The 21,253-nt window shown below is 39.6% G+C and overlaps 1 protein-coding gene across 2 annotated transcripts; it reads left to right on the top strand.

Moving 5' to 3' along the window:
* The first annotated feature begins 424 nt into the window (after positions 1-424).
* NELFCD (negative elongation factor complex member C/D) lies at positions 425-21,194 on the top strand. Of its 2 annotated transcripts, none has more exons than XM_072633423.1 (15): positions 425-729; positions 10,144-10,259; positions 10,785-10,894; positions 13,694-13,803; positions 14,159-14,266; positions 15,449-15,601; positions 16,841-16,971; positions 18,327-18,492; positions 18,737-18,871; positions 19,386-19,525; positions 19,788-19,902; positions 20,158-20,253; positions 20,354-20,494; positions 20,662-20,791; positions 20,879-21,194. In XM_072633423.1, the coding sequence occupies exons 1-15, from the start codon at positions 670-672 to the stop codon at positions 20,911-20,913; spliced, it is 1,746 nt and encodes a 581-aa protein (XP_072489524.1). In that variant the 5' UTR covers positions 425-669; the 3' UTR covers positions 20,914-21,194. The 2 variants fall into 2 exon arrangements, with proteins under 2 accessions (XP_072489524.1, XP_072489525.1); XM_072633424.1 differs by having other exon boundaries at positions 537-729; positions 10,147-10,259.
* Positions 21,195-21,253: the final 59 nt, after the last annotated feature.

The following is a 21,253-nucleotide window of genomic DNA, read 5'->3' as shown; positions in this document are numbered from 1 at the left end:
ACAGCAGGGGGGCTGCACAGCAGGGGGGCTGCGCGGAGGGCTTCCCCTAAGTAGGACGTGACGGTTTATCTAGGCAAAGAAACCTGTTGGAAAGGCTAATTGTAATATGTCGGGGAAATGCCCGCTTCTTTACCAATAAACGTGAAAAACACGCCCCATTCCCCAGTGGGAGGGTGGGGGGACGAGGCGAATGCGCGAGCGCGAGGCTGGAGGTGTCCGGGGTGCCTCGGAGGCCATGGCCTCTGTACCGCGGCCCGCCGCAGGATTCTCACCGCGAGAAACCCGGAGAGAACAGACCCGAACAGAGCCGACACCCTCGAGTTACCGACCGCGAAAGATTCAGGTGGCGCCTCGGGAACTATTCAAATTTAGAACACGGGTACTGAAGAGGAAAGCGTACGGAAGCCTGCTGGAGACATTTGCTGGGAGCGCTCCGCTATTCAACGCCGCTTTAGTGCGCGGTTGCCGTCCAGCAGGGGGCGAACCTCAACTGAGAAACTACTCAAGCTGGGAACCAGCGCGCAGGCGCCGTCGACGGCGCAGGCGCAAACGGGAGTGAGTATAGCGAAGCCCGCTCGTCCGCTACCCCCGGCTAGCTCGGCTGGCGTGGCGCTGACGGTGGCGCTTGGGCGAGCGGTGGCGCACTCTCGAGCGGGTGTCTCCTCGGCTATGGATGAAGACTACTTCGGGAGCGCTGCTGAGTGGGGAGAAGACGCCGACGGCGCCCAGGTAAGAGGACGCCGAGGCGCGGCCATTGATGGCTCGCCATGGTCAGGTCTCCACTCTCCTCCGGTACCGAGCCCTGGGCCGCGGCCGAGGCCCCAGAGGGCGGCCCCGCTCGGGATGGGGCCTGGAGACCCCCGCGGAGAGCCCAGTGGCCCCAGTCTCTGTGGGTGTGCACGCTTCACATGTTGTTTACCAACCCTTGATTGCAATCTTGTAATGGCGAAAACTGCCCCACTTAAAATCGTCTTCTGTTGGCTTCGCCTCCCGACCCCGGGTGATTGCAGCCCCTTAACCGCAAAGCCCTCCGCCGTCCGCTAGGCCCTCCCGTCTTCCTCCCCAGCACTGCCTTCCCCAGCCAGATAGCAGCGTTCGCCCTGCACGTTGCCTGCCGTTTTTCCGCCTCTTTGCCGGACGGCCTGTCGCGGGCTTGCAGTGTCCTTCTGTGGCTCTGGGGGATGTGCTGGCCCACCTTTACAGCCCGATCCAGGTGCCGCTTCTCCGCGGATCCTCCCCTCAGCCCTGCAGTGGCCTTTGTCTTCCCCGAGGAGCCTTTGTTTACCTCTGTGGTGCGCTTAGGAGGCGGCGAGACCGAACCGCTGTGTGTGCAGTGCAGGGCGCGGAGGCGGGAGAGCCGAGGACAGGTCCAGCCTCAGCCACCCGGGAGCTGGGTGACCCTGGGCGAGGCGCGTAACCTCTGTTTGCCTTCATCTGCTGGAGAAGGAACTGACAGACCACTCCAGCATCCCTGCCCAGAAGAGCCCGTGGATCCAGGGGGCGTGAAGAGTCGGACGAGGCTGAACAACGAAGGACTCCCTCACGCAGAATCGTGTGTGTGATTGACCTCCCCACGAAACTAAGCCCCATAAGGACAGGAACTGTCTCTTCTGAAACTTTGCGGTCCCCTCCGTACTCTGCGTAGTGGGTGCTGAAGATTTCAGTTCAGTTCAACAATATTTACTAAGTACCTCTATCGTCGGGCATTGTATTAGACTGGGGTTACAGGCATAAAAATGAAGCAGCTCTTGTACACAAGGAGCCTGCATTCTGCTGTTTGTTGAAACACCTCTTCGAGTTTAGGACAGGTCTCTTCCCCGTACAATCCATTCCTCACACTACTTCCAGGTGAAAAGAGTGGATTAAAGACGATTTTGATTTGATGTTATATTTAAGGAAGACGGTAGCGTATTCACATAGAGTCTTACATGTAGTAATCAGTGTTTGATTTGAAAACAATAAAGGGGAGAGGGAAGAGGTGTTTTCAGATTTAATAGTCTAGCCTTTCATTGACTTACTCATTCAAACAACCTTTATTAAACCTTGGACTGATTCATAATTTGCACACCAGTTGTATCCTGTCTTTCACTAAAGTTCTACTCCAGTGCCTCTTCTGATGTCGTTCTTGAAGACTGTGCAAGGAATGTGTGAAACCTTGGCTGGACCTAGCATGATGGGCAGGTGATGGGTAATTCGTCAATTTAAAGAGATTCCTCCCTGGAAGGTTAGCCATGGGTTGATGAATTTCTTGACTACAGCAGCTCCAGAAGAGCATAGAGATGCTGCTAAGGAGGAAGTACCTACACTGATAAAAATCACAGATCTTTTGAAGTAGACTTACTTATAGGAAGTATGGCAGGAAGTTGTTATTTTTTCCAGTCATTTGGCAGTAAATCCTTTTTCCACAGTACCAAGGTAAACCTAAACATGTTCTTGTCAGGGATGTTAGTGTGCAACCTTTCCATATCCTGAGAATGTTTCTTTTAAAAAAAAAAAAGTAACTTCCAGAGAAGATTTTAGAAAGGAAATTAATCACTTAGTTATACTAAGGATTAAGACCAGTAATTAAATCTTGTATTCAAGTAATTTTTGATGTGCTGTTTTAGATTGCTACTCACTCTAGATTGCTTTAGACTTTGTTTTTTCTTTGTTTATTCAGAAGGTACATTCTTACTTCTACCTGCCAACCCAAAGCACAGGAGCAATGTCTAGCATCTTTCCTCTAAAACAATGCATCTTAAACTGTGGGTCTCCACCCCCATGGGGTTTCATAACTGAATGTGAGGGGTGGTGAAAAATATAGCAACAGTAGAAGGTTTCTGAACATGCAGCAACCAAAAAGTAATTCAGAATCAAACGCATAATAAATCCCAGGTGTTTCTGGCAGCACTCTCCTGTGTTGCATTGCACAGCTTCATTGTAGCCTTGGTTCTGAACACATAACATGAGCACTTTGGAAAGCCAGAAACACATCAGCTCAGATTTGAGACTATTTTATGTAATAAATTGCAGCATTTTTTCTCTGTGTACAAAATCATTAAATGAGTTTCGATTTGAGATTAGGACTGAATTTCCAACTATTTCTGAAATGGCCCTAAATATACTTCTGCCATGTTGTACTACGTATTTATGCGAAGCGGTGTTCTCAGCATTGATGATTATAAAATCAAAATTTTGCTCAACTCTGAAGAAATGTTGAAGATTCTCTACATCCTGCAGTATCAAATATTCTGACAAGATTTGATTCTTTATGCAAAAATAAGCACATGCATCTCATTAGTATGCAAATTTGCTTTCATGTTTAATAAATGGTAAAATTATCTGTATACCAAAGAATTATTTTAAAAATAAATTACTTTATGATATTTTATCAGTAAATGTTTGATTTGTGTATCTATTTCATATACCTATATACCCAGGGTCACATAAAAATTTCTCCTGCAAAATGGGGTTGAGAGTAGAAAAGGTTTAAGAAGCCCTGCTCTAAAACAGCAGTTCTCAAAATTTTTGTTCTCAGGGACCCCTTTACCCTGAAAACAATTGAGGAACTCCAAATAGCTTTTGCTTATATGGGTTATATTTTTTTTTAATTCACTGTATTAGAAATTAAAATTTCTTAAAGTTATTATGAAAATAGTTTTGACCTTGTGAATTCCCCTGGAAAAGGGTATTGGAGACTTCCAAGGAACCCCAGACCACACTTTTCTCTAAAACATTTAAACATGCATTTCTCTAAAACATGCCCTTCCTCCTTAGTTCTCAGTTTCTGTTAACAGTGGTTGCCAACTACTACAGATTCCCCTTCAGAAAATCTTTCACATTTGCTCCCTCCTTCCCATTCCTAGTGCCCACCACCCTAATTCAAGACTTTATCATCTATGACTTAGGCTGTTTCTATAGCCTCCTAAGTAATTTATTAGTCTTCACTTTCTTCCATAATTTTGTTCATCCTTCACACTACTTCCAGAACAATTTTCCTAGTGCATGGGTCTGATTACATTACATCTCCACCCAGAGACTATGATGGTCTACCAAATAAAATGCAGCATCATTAGTCTGGCACTCAGGGTCCTTTATAATCTGCTTTCAACATATCATTTTTGCCTTATTTCACATTTTTCTCCACATGCAATACTTCAGTAAAATGGATTATCTGGCAAAAAAAATAGATTCCAGCAAAATGACGTGCCTTCTCTGCACAGCTTTTCTAGGCATGCATTAATACTTTATGTGTAGATGGAAGTATGGCATTTTAGAGTCTGAAGGAACATCATTGTAGCCCAGACTGGTGGGGGATGATGCTAACTACGATGTAGTAGTCATCTCACCTTTGATTGAAGACTGAGGGTATCCCACTATTTGTCAAAGCAATTTGATTCTTCTGTTTCCTTATATGAAGCCTAAATTTACTTCTTTGCAGCTTCACCTATTGCTCCTAGTTCTGTCCTCTTAGACAAGCAGAATGAGTCCAATCCTTCTTCTACAGGACAGCCTTTCAAATATTTACAATAGTCTTTCATTCTCCAGGCTAAACATCTGGATTTCTTTAATTGGTCCCCATATGTCGCATATTGAAAGCCCTTCATTGTCTTTGATAATTTCCAACTTATCAATGTTCTTCTTAAATTGTGGGTCTAGAACTAAAAACACACTTCAGTGTTGTCTGACTAGGACAGTAAACAGCAGGACTATGATGAAAAACTGCCTCTCTTAACATATCCCAATGCTATATATATATATATATATATATATATATATATATATTTTTGCCTACTTTATCATAATGTTTTCTTCTTTTGAGTTTGGAATTCTCCAAAACCCATTGTGTTCATCCTTCATTGCCAAAGAAGACCATGCTAAATGATGACATGACTTGCACTTGACTTTGTTTTGAATGAAGGAGGGCTGTGCAGGTCGTCAGCCTCACTTCTCCTCCAGAGCCTTCTCTAAAACCCATAGATCTTTTTGAGATGAAGTACAGTCCAACTTTTCCCCCTGTCCTGTATTTAAATGATCAATGTCTTAAATTCCAGGGTAAGACTTTACATATATTCCTATTAAATTTCATCATGTTAGAATTGACTCAGTGTTGTAGCCTGTTTCGATTCTTTTGTTTCCTGACTGTCATCAATATAAAACTATCCTCCTAGTATTATATCATCCTCAGATCTAATAAATTCATCATCTTTGTCTCTATTTAAGTCCTGGTACAGGGTCATGCACAGTCCCTGAGGTACTCTATTGGAGAGCCACTTCTATTTTGTCATGGAATCATTAGGATTTAATTCTTTGAATGTGTCTATTGAGCTAGTTCCAAATCCATTCAATTACTCTGTAACTGCTGGAGATACTTTCTAGTGCTTAGCTAAAATCTAAGCAAACTTTGCCTGACATTGTCTGACCTATCTCAGTAACCCTTTCAAAAAAAGGAAATAGGATTTGTCTCATGTGGTTGTTCTTGATGAAACCATGTTGGTTTTCTGTTCATAACCCTTATGTAGGTATTCAATGACCATATTGTTAGTAATTCAGTCTAGAATTTGGACAAGAATTGAAATAAGGGTCGCTGATCAATGTTTTGCAGATTACGTTCTCTTTGCTTTAGAAAAAAATGGGACATTTTTTGGGCACCCTTCTCCAGTCTCATAGTACATTCCCTGTTGTCCATGATTTTTGATATATCACTGACCATAGTTTAGCACTCCTGTCTGTGATCCCTTTCATTACCTAAAGGTGTAGTTCATTTGGGCCAGATGACTTGAATTCAGCAAAGGCAGTCAAGTACTCTCTTACTATCTTTTTCCTTTCATTATTTTGATTATCAGCTCCCTATTAACCATTTTGGTTCTATTTTCCTAACCCTGAAACTTTTTCTTCTTTCTATTTAGGTGGTGTGTCATATACTTCCAATTAAAAAATTGCTTCTCCCTTTGCCTTAACCTAACTGCTCTCCACCACATCTCCATCCTTTGATTTTTGGTTCATTGGAGGAGGAGAAGGACAGGGAGAATATTGCTTTAAGATTTACAAAGGGATAGATAGATAGATAGATAGATAGATAGATAGATAGATAGATAGATAGATAGATAGATATGTATCCTCCATTAATCCTTACAATAACCCAGTGAGGTAGTTGCAATTATTCCCATTTTACAAATGAGGAACTAAGGTTAATGACTTGCCCATAGTCATACAGAAAACAAGTGTCTGAGGCAATATTCAAACTCAAATCTTTCTGACTCCCAAGTATATTCCCCATTTAACCTACTTTTACATATCCTATTTTTTTCCTTTTAAAAATAAAAGTATTCCATTCCAGAGCCTCATCCTCCCAAGTTTTAGTGATATCTGTGGAGTTAAAATTGTGTTTTTCTATCAGGACCCTCTAATTCATCTTGCTTGTTGTTTGAACTTTAGCTTCTTTTGTTGGATTTTATTTCCTATGAGTTTAGACAGTGTCTACTCCTCAAGTCTTTTTTAGTTTAAAACTTTATTTTGTAATATATTTATTTTGTGTATACATATATATTACAAGGATTTATCTCCCATCTCTGGAATTTTTTGTTTTAATCCTCATAACAAATCTGTATAGCTCAGTAAAACAAATTCCCAAATTGATCACATCCAAAACTGGATTTTTCATTCTTCATTTTAAGTGTATCACTTCTCTAGGACAGGGCTTCTTAAATTTTTTTCCACTCAAAATCTGCTCAGCACTTCTTAAATTAAATTGTGTGTCCGCTCAACTCACAGTTTAAGAAGCAATGCCCTAGAAGGAGGTGGGTGACATGTTTCTTCTTTAGTCCTCATTTATCATTGCATCGATCAGAGTTCTAAAGTCTGTCAAAGTTCATTTTCTTAATCAATTGTATTGTCATTGTATTAATTTTTCTAATTCTGCTTACTTCATTCTGTATCTTTTATTAGAGGTATTCCCAAAGTTATCCATTTTGTCTTTTTTTATAACACAATAATATTCCAGTATAATCATTAACCATAATTTGTTTAACCATTCGCAACTGCTGGTGGGTACCACCACCCCCCTTCAGTCTTTGACTATGATGAATAAAGCTGCAAAAAATGTATCCTTTTCTTCTTTTTTAATCGCTTTGGGGTATAGGTATAGTCATGGGTATGGCTGTGTCAAAGAATATTAAAACAGGTTAGTAATTTTTTGGTAATAGTTCCAAATTGCTTTCCAGAGTAGCTGAATCATTTCACAACGTCACTAACAATAGATTAGATAGAGAACATTTATAAATTGTTTGCACTTAAGGCCTTCTTTCAGTGTTTTAATTCACTCAACAAGCGTTTATTAATGAAAGCACTGTTTAAAGATACAGAGATAAAAATGGAGTGGTCCTGTCCTCCCAAGAAAGAGGGGTGCAGAGGGAGGAAAGGGGCACAAGAATATTTTATTCAGTGACTGCAGCACTGAAAAGAAAAACAACTTAGACTTGACTTTGATCAGTGCAGTTACCACACAAGAGGTCCCAGGCATGCTTCCCACCTCTTGACAAAAAAGATAATAGTCTCCAGTCACAAAATGAGACACATTTTTGAACATAGCTGACATAGGGTTTGTATTGCTTGACTATGCTTATTTGTTCAGTGTGGGGGAATAGGCAATAGTGAAAGGAGTAGCACAGGAAAGAAAAAGGCATTGATGAAGTATTTTTTAATGCACAGAATAAAACAAAAGGCAGTTCAGAAAAAAACAGGCAAGTGAAACAGCTTTGGAACTGATGTGCCAGATTTGTTATATGATTTTTTTTTAAAAGCTGTACATAATGGAGATTCACTGTTTCCTTGCAGTCCTCTTTTTCTGTTCAGTATGTAAAAATACTTACTGCTATTTGTTAAAGTTTAGAATAATAAAAAATTTAAAGTAAAAAAAAAAGATGACAGAGACATGAGCAAGCATGCTTGTAGGGAGTAAAAAAGGAACCAATAGATAGAGAGATTGGAAATTAATTGGAGCATGATTACTGTGGTAGGCTGCCAGAGGAATAGGATAGTAGAGGGATTGACCTTGGCAAGGAGAACTGTCACCTGCCACCTCTTTATCAGATACTAGAGAAAAGGAGGAAAGGTTGGGGACTATCAAAAGATTTCAACATGTAGAACTCATGACAGATGAGCTCCATTCTCTCAATAAAGTACCAAGCAAGGGAGAGTTTTTGCAGAAGTTTTAGGAGAAAAGATATTTGACATCAACTGTGGAAAGATAAAGATTCACTTAGGGAAGAGTAAATGGATACAGTGAGGGCCCAAATTAAGTTAAATAACAAATGTGATCAGCATAGTCATATGACTTCCTTCAACACTCTTTAGAAAAGAGAAATTGAACAGTAAGGATAATCCAGGTCTGAGGTTTGGCAAATTATGTATGAGTGCTAAAGGGCCATGAAAGTAAGAGGTTCCAGGAAGAGGACATTGTATTGTTGAATCCATTAATAGCTATGGGGTCATACTTGGGAAAGGTGGAGAGTAAAGCCAGAACAGGTATGATGGCCTGGGAGAATTCCAAGGGATAGGGGGATTGGAGGTCACAAGATGAACAATCAGTTTTAAAGGAGTGAAGCACAGAGTTAGAAGGGGTAAGAGGTTTTAATCAAATAAGATAATTTAAGAATTCTTGGTCACAGAAATATAGATATGAGAGAAATGATTATTAAATAGCCGGTTATTGGGGAGATCCAGGATTTTCTCCCTTCCTGTCTCCTCCGTCTTGTTCAGATCCCATCCAAATGGTGTTCTACTCAGTCTTGTGAGACCTTTTGTCTAGATTGTCTGAGGCTGGGGACCAAGAATGATCAGAGTTACATTCCCCAGCCTCTCATTATAATATTCTTCTCATTAATTGGTAACCAGTCAGAGCTGATTGCCACTTTCAGGAGCACTCATTCTTCTAAGGGCTTGTAAGCATTGAGTAGGTTGCCCAGATGCCTCATCTCATCAATGCACTTGGCTTGCATACCACCTCTAAGCAAGATTCTCATTTAAGAATGCCAATTCACCCCTTTTATTAATTATATGCTAGCATAATTAGTAAAATGATTAATGACCCAGAAACTACATCTCTTGAACTTTTTATATGTTACAAATAATAGTTACATATAATAATGAGATCAAGAGTATAACCATCCCTGTTTGTAGCTGAGGGGGGGAGAGAAGGTATGTAGTTCATAGAGCTTAGGAGGGTGAAGAATTACTAGGCCAAGGGTGTATATCAGCATGTGTATTGAAGTCCCTCAGACATAAGGACAGATAGTTTGATGGAGAGAAAAACTATCCCTGAAATCCTGGAATGAGGTGAGGCTTGCGCCTCTTACCAGAGCCCTATCGTTTCTGTTTTTGATTTTTATCTATTGAAATACCAGTTTTTATATATATATGTATATGTATAAAGGACCATATCATTCATGACTTCTGCTTAGACTTCTTATTCCTTACCCAAAGAGATTGCTTTCTTCGTAAATTTCTTCACCCTAACCCTGCACCTCTTCTATGCAACTAATCATTTTCATGCTTAAAATTGTGTCATTTCTATATTTGTCTTATTATCCTAGATTATAAGCTTCTGGAGACCTGGGATTGTTATTTATTACATCTGTATTTTTATAGTCTAGCACAGTGCCTTGTGTATGTAGTGGATGCTCAATAAATATTTACTGCGTAATTAATTATTCAACCCATGTTATTTCAAGGTCCATCCTTGAGGCCTCCCCTAACTATTACTTTTCTTATTAAAATCACACTTCTCAGAATTTTGCAGTCAGGAACATGACTTTTGCCACACTAAGGTAACAATAGAAAACAGCATATAATAAGATTTGCAAACATGAACAGTTTGCCTCTTCAACTAAATTATAAACCTATGGAAGGAATATCCTTTTCTTAAACCAAGCACAACACCCAGCAGAATTCTGGGTACATTTCGAGCAATTAGTGAAGAATTTGTGTTTGATTGGCCTTTAAAGTTTGTAGAGTTTCTTTTTCAATTTTTAAGTCTTTATATGCCCATCTTTTTGGAAAGAGCTAGATGACAAGTCTGATTTATTAAATGTTTTCAGTAGTAGAAAAAGAGATATTTACAATCTAAAAAGTTTACATGCTGTCTGACTATGGATTTAATAATAGCAGGATGATGATTATGGAGAAGGAGAAGATGATGCAGAAGTCCAACAAGAATGTTTGCACAAATTTTCCACCCGGGATTATATAATGGAACCTTCCATATTCAACACACTCAAAAGGTAAAAGGAAAAGATTATGATTTGTGTTGGGAATCAGAGAGGGGAGTATCTTAGAAATACAATCATTTTGAATCATGGGATCGCAGGATTTAGGAGGCAAACAGGACTTTAGAGGGCTATCTACCCCAATCCCTTCATCGCATAGATGAGGAATTGTTGTCATTTTTCAGTTGTATCCCTCATTTGGCATTTTTCTTGACAAAGATACTGTAATGGTTTGTCACTTTACAGATGAGGAAACTGAGGCAAACAGGGTTAAGTAACTTGCCCAGGGTCACACAACTAGTATATGTCTGAGGCCAGATTTGAACCCAGGAAGAGGGGTCTTCCAGACTCCAGATCTGGCACTCTATGCGCTGTGGCGCCACTTAGCTGCCCATAGGTGAAGATATTGAGGCCCAAAGAGGTAGAAGGAGTTGCTCTAGGTCATTAAGATAGCCTGGTTGTCTTACTTCATCTTCTTCCTAACTGGTTAGCTTTTCAGCATTACTTGCAATGTAAATGACTGTTTTTCAACCTTTCCAGGTATTTTCAGGCAGGAGGTTCTCCAGAGAATGTAATCCAGCTTTTATCAGAGAACTACACTGCTGTGGCCCAGACTGTAAACCTTTTGGCTGAGTGGCTTATTCAGACAGGTACCTAGGGGAACGGAAGGGTGGGTCTAAACTGACTAGGCTTGTTTGTTGATTTTTCTTTAGAAAACAGAATTGTGGGTTGATATATTGCTGATAATTACTGAAGGAAATATACCCCCTTTTAATTTGGGGGGGTTTTCGGTTTGTATAAGTAAGAACTGGATTTCTTATCTCTTTCAACTTGATATTTATCTTTGATCTAATAGCTGAGGTTTCCTGGTAGCCTGTAAACCAGATTATCATTGAATTTTGCCATGTAGTAGAGTTATGGAGACTATATAGTGCATGTTTTATTTTAAAAAAAAAAGGCAGGATAAATAACAAGAAATACTAAAATATTAAAGCTATTCTCAAAACCCATGTACCCACAGGATACAATCCCCTACACTTCCAGTGGATTCATAGCCAAATTATTCTTTAATCTCTCTGACTTTCTCACATAACTGAAGAGGGAACAGAGTCACTCAGAAATCACAGGCCCAGTCGTGCTGTCTGGCACTTGGAATTTCTTTACTGAGAGTTTTGCCTCAATTTGGATATGATCAGATACTACCAGTTAGCAGTTCAATTCAACAGCCATTTCCTAAGCATTCTGAGCAGTGGATAATAAGAGAGTGAGAGTGGGAGAATGACCTTGGGGTGAAGCTCTCGGAAGAGAGAGTGAAGAGAGATTCAAGAGAACAAATGGGTGTGGCCTTAGGGAGCAGGTGGGGTGTTTTTCTGAGACAAGAGCAAGTGACCTGTGAATGTGGCGGATGAAGAGGAGTTTTAAGGGTTGGATTAGGGAAGAAGCAGAAGCCCATGACAGACTCTTTTATCAGTAAAGTAAAAAGAAAGGTCCCCACAGAGTGGTAGGAGAGGGCAACAGCAGAGTTGTTTTGTGGAGACAAACAGGTTTGGCCAGACGCAGTTAATGGGTGATAACATTAATTTCTACTAAACCCATAGAGCATGGTTGTATGACCTTCCACAAGGTCCGGCAGCCCCTAATTAGGGACTGAAAAGGGCAGCGTTGGAAGTTATCTAGGGTTGGAGTTTGGCAAGGTGTGACAGGCACTGAGCAGGAAAAAGAAGGGCAAGAGATTCAAAGGGAGCCAACCAGAGGGTCAAGACTGAGACAGGAGGAAGTGAGACCAGGGCAGGGGTGATGAGCATGGAAAAGTAGGTGAGGGTAGATCATATTGAGAATGGAGAATGGGTTTGGGAGATGTAAGGCAAAGGAAGAGCATTGACAAATAGGAGTTTGTGGCCAGAAAGAAGAAATTCGTAGTTTTGGATCATGAAGAAAGAATAGTTATACTATGATCAAGGCTATCCTTGTGTGTGGCTAAGATCAAGTGAAGATGGAAGTCATGGGAGATAAAGAGACTAATGGACTGAGAAGGCCAGGATCTTTGAAGGGAGCATCAGTACATCATTGAAGATCAGTGTGGACCTTGTTTGGGACAGAGAAATGACTGAGTCACCCCTTGAGAAAGGAGGATGACTAGTAAATGACTGTGATAAGGATTTGGACCAAGTGATAAAAATGGATGAAATGAATCTTCAAAGGAGAAGTTGCTGAGTAGTGAAAGCAAAAGGCAAATTTGGAGGTGGGAATGGGGAGCAAGGCGTGTTTACTTGCTCCTTGGCTGGTAGGGGTAGGCATAAGGTAAAGAGCAGCCAATATGAGAGATGATAGTCAGTTCTGGGGAGAGCCAGGTTTCTTTGGATATGAAATAACCTAAGATAAATTAGTTAATCAGAGTAGGGATTGTCACCCCTTAGTGGAACACATAGAGTAGAGGAGGACATGTACTCTGGAGGGACAGAGCTGAGATAGCTAGAGATGACTGGGTCATGAGAGTTCACAGGGGAAGAATAATTTTGCCTCAGCAGTTTTTTTATTACCTCTAATAACAGGGATAAAATGAGCAGAAACTGGGGACTTGCCCATCATACTACCTGATAAATGACTAATTGATAGGGGTCAGGACTGAGTTCAGGGTCAGTGTGTACCTCATTGCCTCTGACTCCTGTCAGCCCAGGGTGTCTTAAAATTCTGAGATGTACATAGAGTAGAAAAAATAAGGTATCTGAGGGCTGGGTTGGACTCATGCTTGAGGCCCATCTTGCAACTGTATTCCAAGAGGGGTGAAGCATAAACCAAAGAAATATGGTGTAGGCGATCAGCTCCTGATACATGTGTGTGTGTGTGTCTGTGTCTGTGTGTCTGTGTGTGTGTCCAGAAGCAAAGTCCCACGCCTTCTTTCCATACATGCTCTTCCCTCAGTTGTTTGGATGCACTGAGCCTTTTCTTTTATGCTGACTTTAAGTCACCCTTGAAATACACTCTGCCATACTACCTTAACATCCTGGCTCCTGGATAACGAAGCCAGAGATGGCAGTGAAACCTCTTCAGAGTTAGCCTTCAAACTGTCCTTTCAACTTACAGAACAGAACAGGGACCCTACATTCTTTTGTGCTTCCTATTTTGTGTGCAAATCAAATTCCATTCTTAACTAAATATTAATAATTATACTAATACTTGTATTGCTCTTTAAGGCTAAGAAAGTACTTTGGGTGTTTAAAAAGTGAGGTAGGTTAGTGCAAGTGTTATCATCCCTTTTTACACATGAGAAAACAGGCTTTGAGAAGTTGTGACTTGCTTAAAACCAAGTATCTTGACTCCCAGATCCAACACTATATATACTGTACCTAAATGCTTCATTAGTTGAAATGAAAATTTTTTTATGCATTAGTCTGTAGGTAGGCATGAGGTTACTATTTTCTGTTTAATAATCTTCTAATTTTTTTAAGGTGTTGAGCCAGTTCAGGTTCAGGAAACTGTGGAAAATCATTTGAAGAGTTTATTGATCAAACACTTTGACCCTCGAAAAGCAGATTCTATCTTTACTGAAGAAGGGGAGGTAAGAAAGATCTCTTCTGCCCTGGAAATTCTCATATTGCTTTGCCTGATCTTTTTTTTTTGAATGCATGCACACACAAGCTCTGATCACATATGTAATTCCCACGTCCCTTCCTGTAAAACTTGTCATGTTCTGATTCTGTTGAATCCACAGTGTAGATTCCATAGTGTGGTAAAATAAAAAGAGTGAGAAACTGGGTTTTAGTCCCAGCCCTCATCTTAAATATTAGTTTCTGGGCATTAGTTTTCTCATCTATAAAATGAGGGATTTGTACTGGTCTTTGGAAGTACATACAGTACTCAGTACGTGATATGTGATTGACATCCTTATTTTACCTTTTTTTTTTTTTTGGCAGACCCCAGCATGGCTAGAACAAATGATTGCACATACTACCTGGAGGGATCTGTTTTACAAATTAGCTGAAGCACATCCAGATTGTCTTATGCTTAATTTTACTGTTAAGGTAAGTTGAGGGGGAATTAAATGGGTGGGTGGGTGAAGGGCAGGGAGAATAAGCATTTTTATACTACCTACTATGTGTGAGGTACTATGCTAAGCTATTCTTTACAATTATTATCTCATTTGATCCTCACAACAGCATTTCAAGGTAAGTGGTATTATTATCCCCATTTTACAGTTGAGGAAACTGAGGCAAATAGAATTTAAGTGAACTGCCTGGGTCACATGGACAGTAAGTGTCTGAAGCCAGATCTAAATTCAGATCTTCCTAACTCCAGATTCATTGCTTCATCTACTACTCTACCAGTTGCCTCTAGTGTTCTAAAGAAACATGGGAATAAAAACATGAGAGAATGTGAATATTTTCCCTACTTAGAAATGTTTTTATTCATATTAAATTTCCAGCCAGTGTTCGTATTTGATGTTTTACACAGACTAAACTCTGAGATGGGAGGGATGAAGTATAGTTATTATATTCATGACGTTTTTTGGTTCTTTGGGCATTTTTTTAAATCCATGTTTTCAGGGATATTCAAACCTCATCTGCAGAAATAGCAGTAATACCACCCACCTGCAAGTCCTCTGGGGTTTCCATAATTATAAAGTGAGATGAGTAAAAGGACTTTGAAGATTATAAAATGCTATAAGTATCTTGTTAAGGATACGCTTAGGTTTTTTTTAATCCATTTTTTTTTAATACATTAGGAAATTAATTATATTGACCAAGGGTCCCCTAATTTCTAAGAACCATATTAGTTCTAAAATTCTATAAGTCTCTCACCTTGTAGCATTCCTTTTGTTGTTTTATTGAACTATTTAATTTTTTGTGTGTTTATGTCCTACCTAGGCTAGACTGAGCTCCTTGAGTACAGGAACACTGTCAGCGATTTTTAACATCCTCTTTAATCTTATGATTACTCATTCAGTCCTATAATGAATCAGAATTGTAGAAGTAGATGTAGCCTTAGAGGTCATCTAGTCAGTCAGGCATTTTATAGAGGAAGCTGAGGTCTAGAGTGTTAGTCTCACTTGACTGGGGCCACAGTACCAAGAACCAGGATTAGAACTCAGGTTTTGTCACTCTGGTGTACTTTTTCTGTTGCACCACATTTCCCAAGAGCCAATTTTCTATGAATTAACTGCAATGTGGTGAAAATTTTGACCTTTATTCATTTTTGCATTGTAGCTTATCTCTGATGCAGGATATCAAGGAGAGATAACTAGTGTATCCACAGCTTGCCAGCAACTAGAAGTCTTTTCTCGAGTGCTCCGTACTTCACTGGCCACAATTTTAGATGGAGGAGAAGAAAACCTTGAAAAAAATCTCCCTGAGTTTGCTGTAAGTTCTGGCTCAAGATGGGGGAAAGAATTGAAATGTTACGGCTCATGTATCTTAAAACTTTCAAAATAACCGATTACATAACTATAGGTCAAAAAAATTGTGGCAGATATTGCTATTAGCATAGCCAGAATAGATGCTCAATACTTTTATTTCCCTATTTCACCTTTTCTGTTTGTATTATTGGCATCTTAAAAATATTCTTATTATGAACATTTCTTTATACAAAGAATTAAAAAAAAACAAGAACTCTTAAATAATAAGTAATTTGTTGTTTTAACATATGTACTAAATTTTACCTGATAGTACCAATCTGGCGTGCTTGCCTGTGTCCTCTTCTGTTCTTTCCAGTGTAATTTTAAAAAAAGTTTAATTGATGCTTCTTTCTTAGTTTTTTGTATCATCATCACTACCTCCCTCCCAGATCTCCTCTCCCAGCTTCCTCACCCCGCCCCCCCCAAAATAAAAGCCCTCCCTTGTAACAAATAGATATCGTTAAGCAAAACAAATTCACACACTATCCATTAGATGTGAGCTCCTTGAGAGCAGGGACTTTTTCCCTTTTTTGTATCCCCAAGTGCTTAACCCAGTGCCTGGCGCTTAATAGGTGTTTATTGACTGACTGACTTAGGACTAAATTGTCTCATTTTGGTGCATTGTTCTTACATCACCTTCATGTCTCAATATATCCTTCCCCTGACTGTCTCCCCTCCACAGTAAGTCTTCCCTTGTAGCAGAGATTTTTAAGTTCAGCAAAATCACTCTGAGCAGATGTACTGCTGTCATCCCTAAAGCTTAGCTTGATGATGATAATTACACGGCATTCAGTTTCTGTCTTTTTTCTGTTTTGTTATTTTCTGTATATTCTGTAGTGTTATTTATTTATGTATATATTTTTTCCTAGTACAGCTTACTTCATTCTGCATCAGTTCATATAAATCTTCCCATATAAATTCTTGTCACTTGTAGCATCTTGATTTTCCTCTTTATTTATGTACCACAGTTTATTTAGCCATTTCCCAATCAGTGGACACAAACTTTGTTACTAACTCTTTGCTGTTACATAAAGTGCTGCTATGAATATTTTGGTGCATATGTGACAGTAGTGGAATATATGGGTTAAAGGGTATGGTCATTTTACCTAGCTAGCAACTATTATTAAGTCATCCTTTCAGAATGAGAACTCAGTTGTTGTTTTTTTTATTTTATTTTTTATCTTTTCCACTTGGAATATTTCAGAAAATGCTGTGCCATGGAGAGCATACGTATCTCTTTGCCCAGTCAATGATGTCTATATTGGCCCAAGAAGAACAAGGAGGATCTGCTGTGCGTAGAATTGCTCAAGAAGTTCAACGATTTGCTCATGAGAAGTAAGATCAACTATATCTTTCATGTTTACTGATCCTGTCCCATTACCAAAATTCTCCCTCATAAGATCTTTTCATAATTTTGAATTAGCACACAAAACCTTTTTTTCTATAACTAAATCCTTAACTTCCTTTAGAGTTCTCCTAGAAAGAACAATCCTCAATCCACCTCTAGATGAAAGATATGTTGTGAAGGTAGGAACAGATAGATTTGGCGGTTGATTGGATATGTAAGGTGAGAGTGAATGAGTACTTAAAGATAGTGCTCAGGTTACAAATCTAGAATCCTGGTGAAACAGTTGCATCTTCAACACAAATAGAGAAGTTTGGAAAAGGGGAGAAGGATTGAGGAGAAAGATGAGTTCAGTTTTGGACACATGAGTTTAAGATGTTTGGGGTTAGGGTCATTTGCATTAAGATAATAAACTCATAGGAGATAATTACGTTATTGAGAGAACGTAGAGGGAGAAGATGGGCCTTGGGGAATATTCATCCACTGTTGGGGATCAGGATATGGATGATTAATCATCAACAGAGCCTGAGCAGTGATCAGGTAGGAAACCAGGAGGATATTATGAAAACCAAAAGGAGAGAGTGGGCAGCAATGTCATATGCTGCAGTGAGGGTGAGGACTGAACAGAAACTATCAGGTCAGGTTTGGCAGTTTTGTAGAGAGCACTTTCAGTGGAGTTTGAAAACCTTATTACAAAGTGCTATTAAGGAGCAAGTAAGAGGATGTGGAAGAGTTTGCTTTTTCTAGGAATTTGGATTTGAAAGAGCAAAATGATATAGCTTGAGGGAATGATTGGGTTTAATGAAGGTTTTTTAAGGATGCAGGACACTTTTGCCTTGTTTGAGGGCACAGTAGGAAAGGAACTAGTAGATAGGGAGAGACTGGAAATTGAGAGGGTTAGGATGATTGAAGGGGCAGTCTGCTGAAGGAGATGCAGGAGCATTGGCCTTGAGAAGGAGGACCATCTCATCAGATGCTGGAGTAAAAGAGAAGGTAGTGAGGCAAGCTTGTGGCTAATGACTTTCATTTCCTCCTAAAATGGTGATGTACTCAGCTGAGAGAATATGGGGAAAGGAAAGTGTAGGAGACTTGAGAAGTTTAGAGTAGCTTCTGTAGATAAGGAATACAAGGGAGTAGTGAAAGGATTGCCTCAGTGTCATGAAGGCCCAGTTGCAGTTAGCTACCATGACTGCCCCTCTGTTTGCTACACTCTTCTGTCTCTAAATCAGATACTGTTAGCAAACTAACCTTCCAGTATCAAAAATGCAAACATTAGTGCACCTCAATTGCAGATATCATTCTTGACAGTGGGCTTGGGGGACTTTCTTTCTTTTTCTAAATCAAGAGGCCATGACGCAAGTCAGATCACACTTGCATTAGGCACAGCTGCTTCGTACCCCAGGGCTTGTCAGGCCCTTGGTGCCATGTTATCAAAAGGAGCTCTGAATCCCGCTGATATCACAGTCCTGTTTAAGATGTTTACAAGCATGGACCCACCTCCTGTTGAACTGGTGAGTTTCTGTTCCACTTTTGCATTATGAAGAATAATAACATAAACTTTCCCCTTTTGCTTATATGGAGAGTGAATTAAGTAAAAACAATTTCTTCAGCTTTATGGCTAAGTATTTACTAATAACTCGTTGTAAGAATGAATATAAATGTGATTTATTTAGTCATCACTATCAAACCTCTTCTCTGCAGGACACAGTGCTAAGCCTTGGATATTAATAGCATTGTTTGATGTTTGCCTTTTAGATACGAGTACCAGCTTTCCTGGACCTATTTATGCAGTCACTTTTTAAACCAGGTGCCAAAATCAATCAAGACCATAAACACAAGTACATCCACATACTGGCCTATGCAGCTAGTGTGGTAGAGACCTGGAAAAAGGTAACCTTGGGATTTTGAGACTGTAACGTAATCGTTGGTGATCTTCTGATCTGGTGAGCCCAGGCCTCTCTTTTGTACAAATTGCTTAGGTAGTTAACAACTTAATAAAATCCTCTTTAAAACCTGGCCCTTCCATATTTCTTATACTTTACTACCCTTTGCATACTCTACCATCCAGACACTGGTCTGCTTACTGTTCCTCCCACTTGACATGCCATCTCCCTGTCTTTTTATTGGGTATCCCCCATGTTTGAAATGTTCTTACTTCTCTCTGCCTCTTGGCTTCCTTCAAGCCTCAACTCAAATCCTATTTTCAAAAAGAGGCTTTTGCTGAACACCATCTTCTTCCCACTCCCTCTGATGCCTTCCGTCCAAGATTATCTCTTATTTGATAAGATTATTTTGATAACTCAATGCCTGGCATATAAATGCTTATTCACTTGGTGTAAAGTTTATTTCTGAAAACTATTATGCCATATTCAAAAATAAGTCATTCAAACTGTTTCATTTTCAGAACAAGAGAGTGAGCATCAATAAAGATGAGCTGAAGTCAACTTCTAAAGCTGTTGAAACTGTTCACAATTTATGTTGCAATGAGAACAAAGGTGCCTCTGAATTAGTGGCTGAGTTGAGTACACTTTATCAGTGTATCAGGTAAGCAAAAGCTAAGTTTTCCCATTGTCTGCAGATAACTTCCACAAATTCACATTAGTAGGAAGCCATCTAACTAGGATGTTGCCATCTAAGTGGACTAAAGGAAGAACTTAAGAGTTTTACTTCTAAAAACTTATGCCAGACATGCAAGAGTCATAGTTTTTTGCCATTTTCATTTTCTGAATAAAATTAGCCTCATAAGCCTTAGGAATTTTGATTAGCATATGGATGGGTCTTTGAAAGTGGTTTATTTATTTTGCAGGTTTCCAGTGGTGGCAATGGGTGTACTCAAGTGGGTGGATTGGACAGTGTCAGAACCACGCTATTTCCAACTCCAGACTGATCATACACCAGTACATTTGGCCTTACTAGATGAAGTAAGGTTGAACAAGCAGGAGTGTTGAACAGGGTTATGTTTGTGTGTGTTGGGTTGTCCTTATACATACATCCTAAGGATTCACTGGACATCAGTCATCAAATAATGTTCATTACGGCTATTAGTGTGACAAAATTCAGCGCTTAGACCTAAAAAACAAGTATTCTTGGTCTGATTAAGTGATAGTTACTTTCTTACACTTAGAGTAAATGTTTTAAAATAAGCACAATTGTGAAATGAGTTCTTTTGGCCATAGATTAGCACCTGTCACCAGCTCCTCCATCCCCAAGTCTTGCAATTATTGGTTAAACTGTTCGAGACAGAGCATTCCCAACTAGATGTAATGGAACAGGTAAGGGGGCCTTTCAAAAAATTTAAAATAGGAATTTTGAGTGTAGTCCTGTTTTAAAATAGCTTTGTTTTTCTTTAACCTCCACCTTTTTCCCCCCAAGCTTGAACTGAAGAAAACACTGCTAGATAGGATGGTTCATCTGCTGAGTCGGGGTTATGTACTGCCTGTTGTCAGTTACATCCGAAAGTGTTTGGAAAAGTTGGACACCGACATCTCCCTCATTCGCTATTTTGTTACTGAGGTCAGAAATGTTCCCTTTTGGTAACAATAATGAAGCAGTAGTCTGCTTACTTTGTATTGGGTCACTTTGTAGCTAAATTCTGAATGCAGTGTTTAGGAATTCGATGTGGAAGTGAGAAGAGGGAGGCTAAGGGGTCAGGAGCAATGCTCAGGCTTCTCTCTTTCCAGGTCTTGGATGTGATCGCACCTCCTTATACTTCAGACTTTGTGCAGCTCTTTCTTCCCATTCTAGAGAATGACAGCATTGCAGGTACCATTAAAACAGAAGGAGAACATGACCCTGTGACAGAGTTCATAGGTAAGACGTAAAACAACTCTTCTGGTTTATGGTCTTTTAAAATAGGGTGTCATTTTTAACCCATTCTATAATTTTTCTTTATTTAAGCCCACTGCAAGTCTAACTTTATTATGGTAAATTGAATCAAGAGTCTGCTGGGTTTCCAGATGGAATCACCCCTTCAAGAAGTTGTGAACAGTTTCAAAAGGACCACGACCATGGTGCTGTGAAAAGACTTTTTACTGACCCTATGGGTTATTTTAAATGTGTGGAAAATCCATCTAAAAAGTTATCAAATAAAATTTGGAAGGATTTGATTGTTCAGCCTAATGTATTGGATAGCTTAGCAGTCTACTACATTGCATTGTTAAAAACATCTCAAAATGTGGCAGTACCTCACATATCAATAAATAATTGAACTGCCCTCATAGTGTTCCCAGCATGTTTCTTTCTTATTCAGGATACCATATTGACATAAAGGTG

Source organism: Notamacropus eugenii, chromosome 1, assembly GCF_028372415.1.
Source record: "Notamacropus eugenii isolate mMacEug1 chromosome 1, mMacEug1.pri_v2, whole genome shotgun sequence".
NCBI classification, from domain to species: Eukaryota; Metazoa; Chordata; class Mammalia; order Diprotodontia; family Macropodidae; genus Notamacropus; species Notamacropus eugenii.
This window is presented reverse-complemented; position numbering and strand designations above follow the sequence as displayed.

Excerpts from the sequence above, each read along its gene's own strand:
- NELFCD (XM_072633423.1), top strand. The coding sequence starts at position 670 with ATGGATGAAGACTACTTCGGGAGCGCTGCTGAGTGGGGAGAAGACGCC. Across the intron at positions 15,602-16,840 it reads AAAATCTCCCTGAGTTTGCT|AAAATGCTGTGCCATGGAGA; the intron begins GTAAGTTCTGGC and ends GGAATATTTCAG. Across the intron at positions 18,493-18,736 it reads ACCCACCTCCTGTTGAACTG|ATACGAGTACCAGCTTTCCT; the intron begins GTGAGTTTCTGT and ends TTTGCCTTTTAG.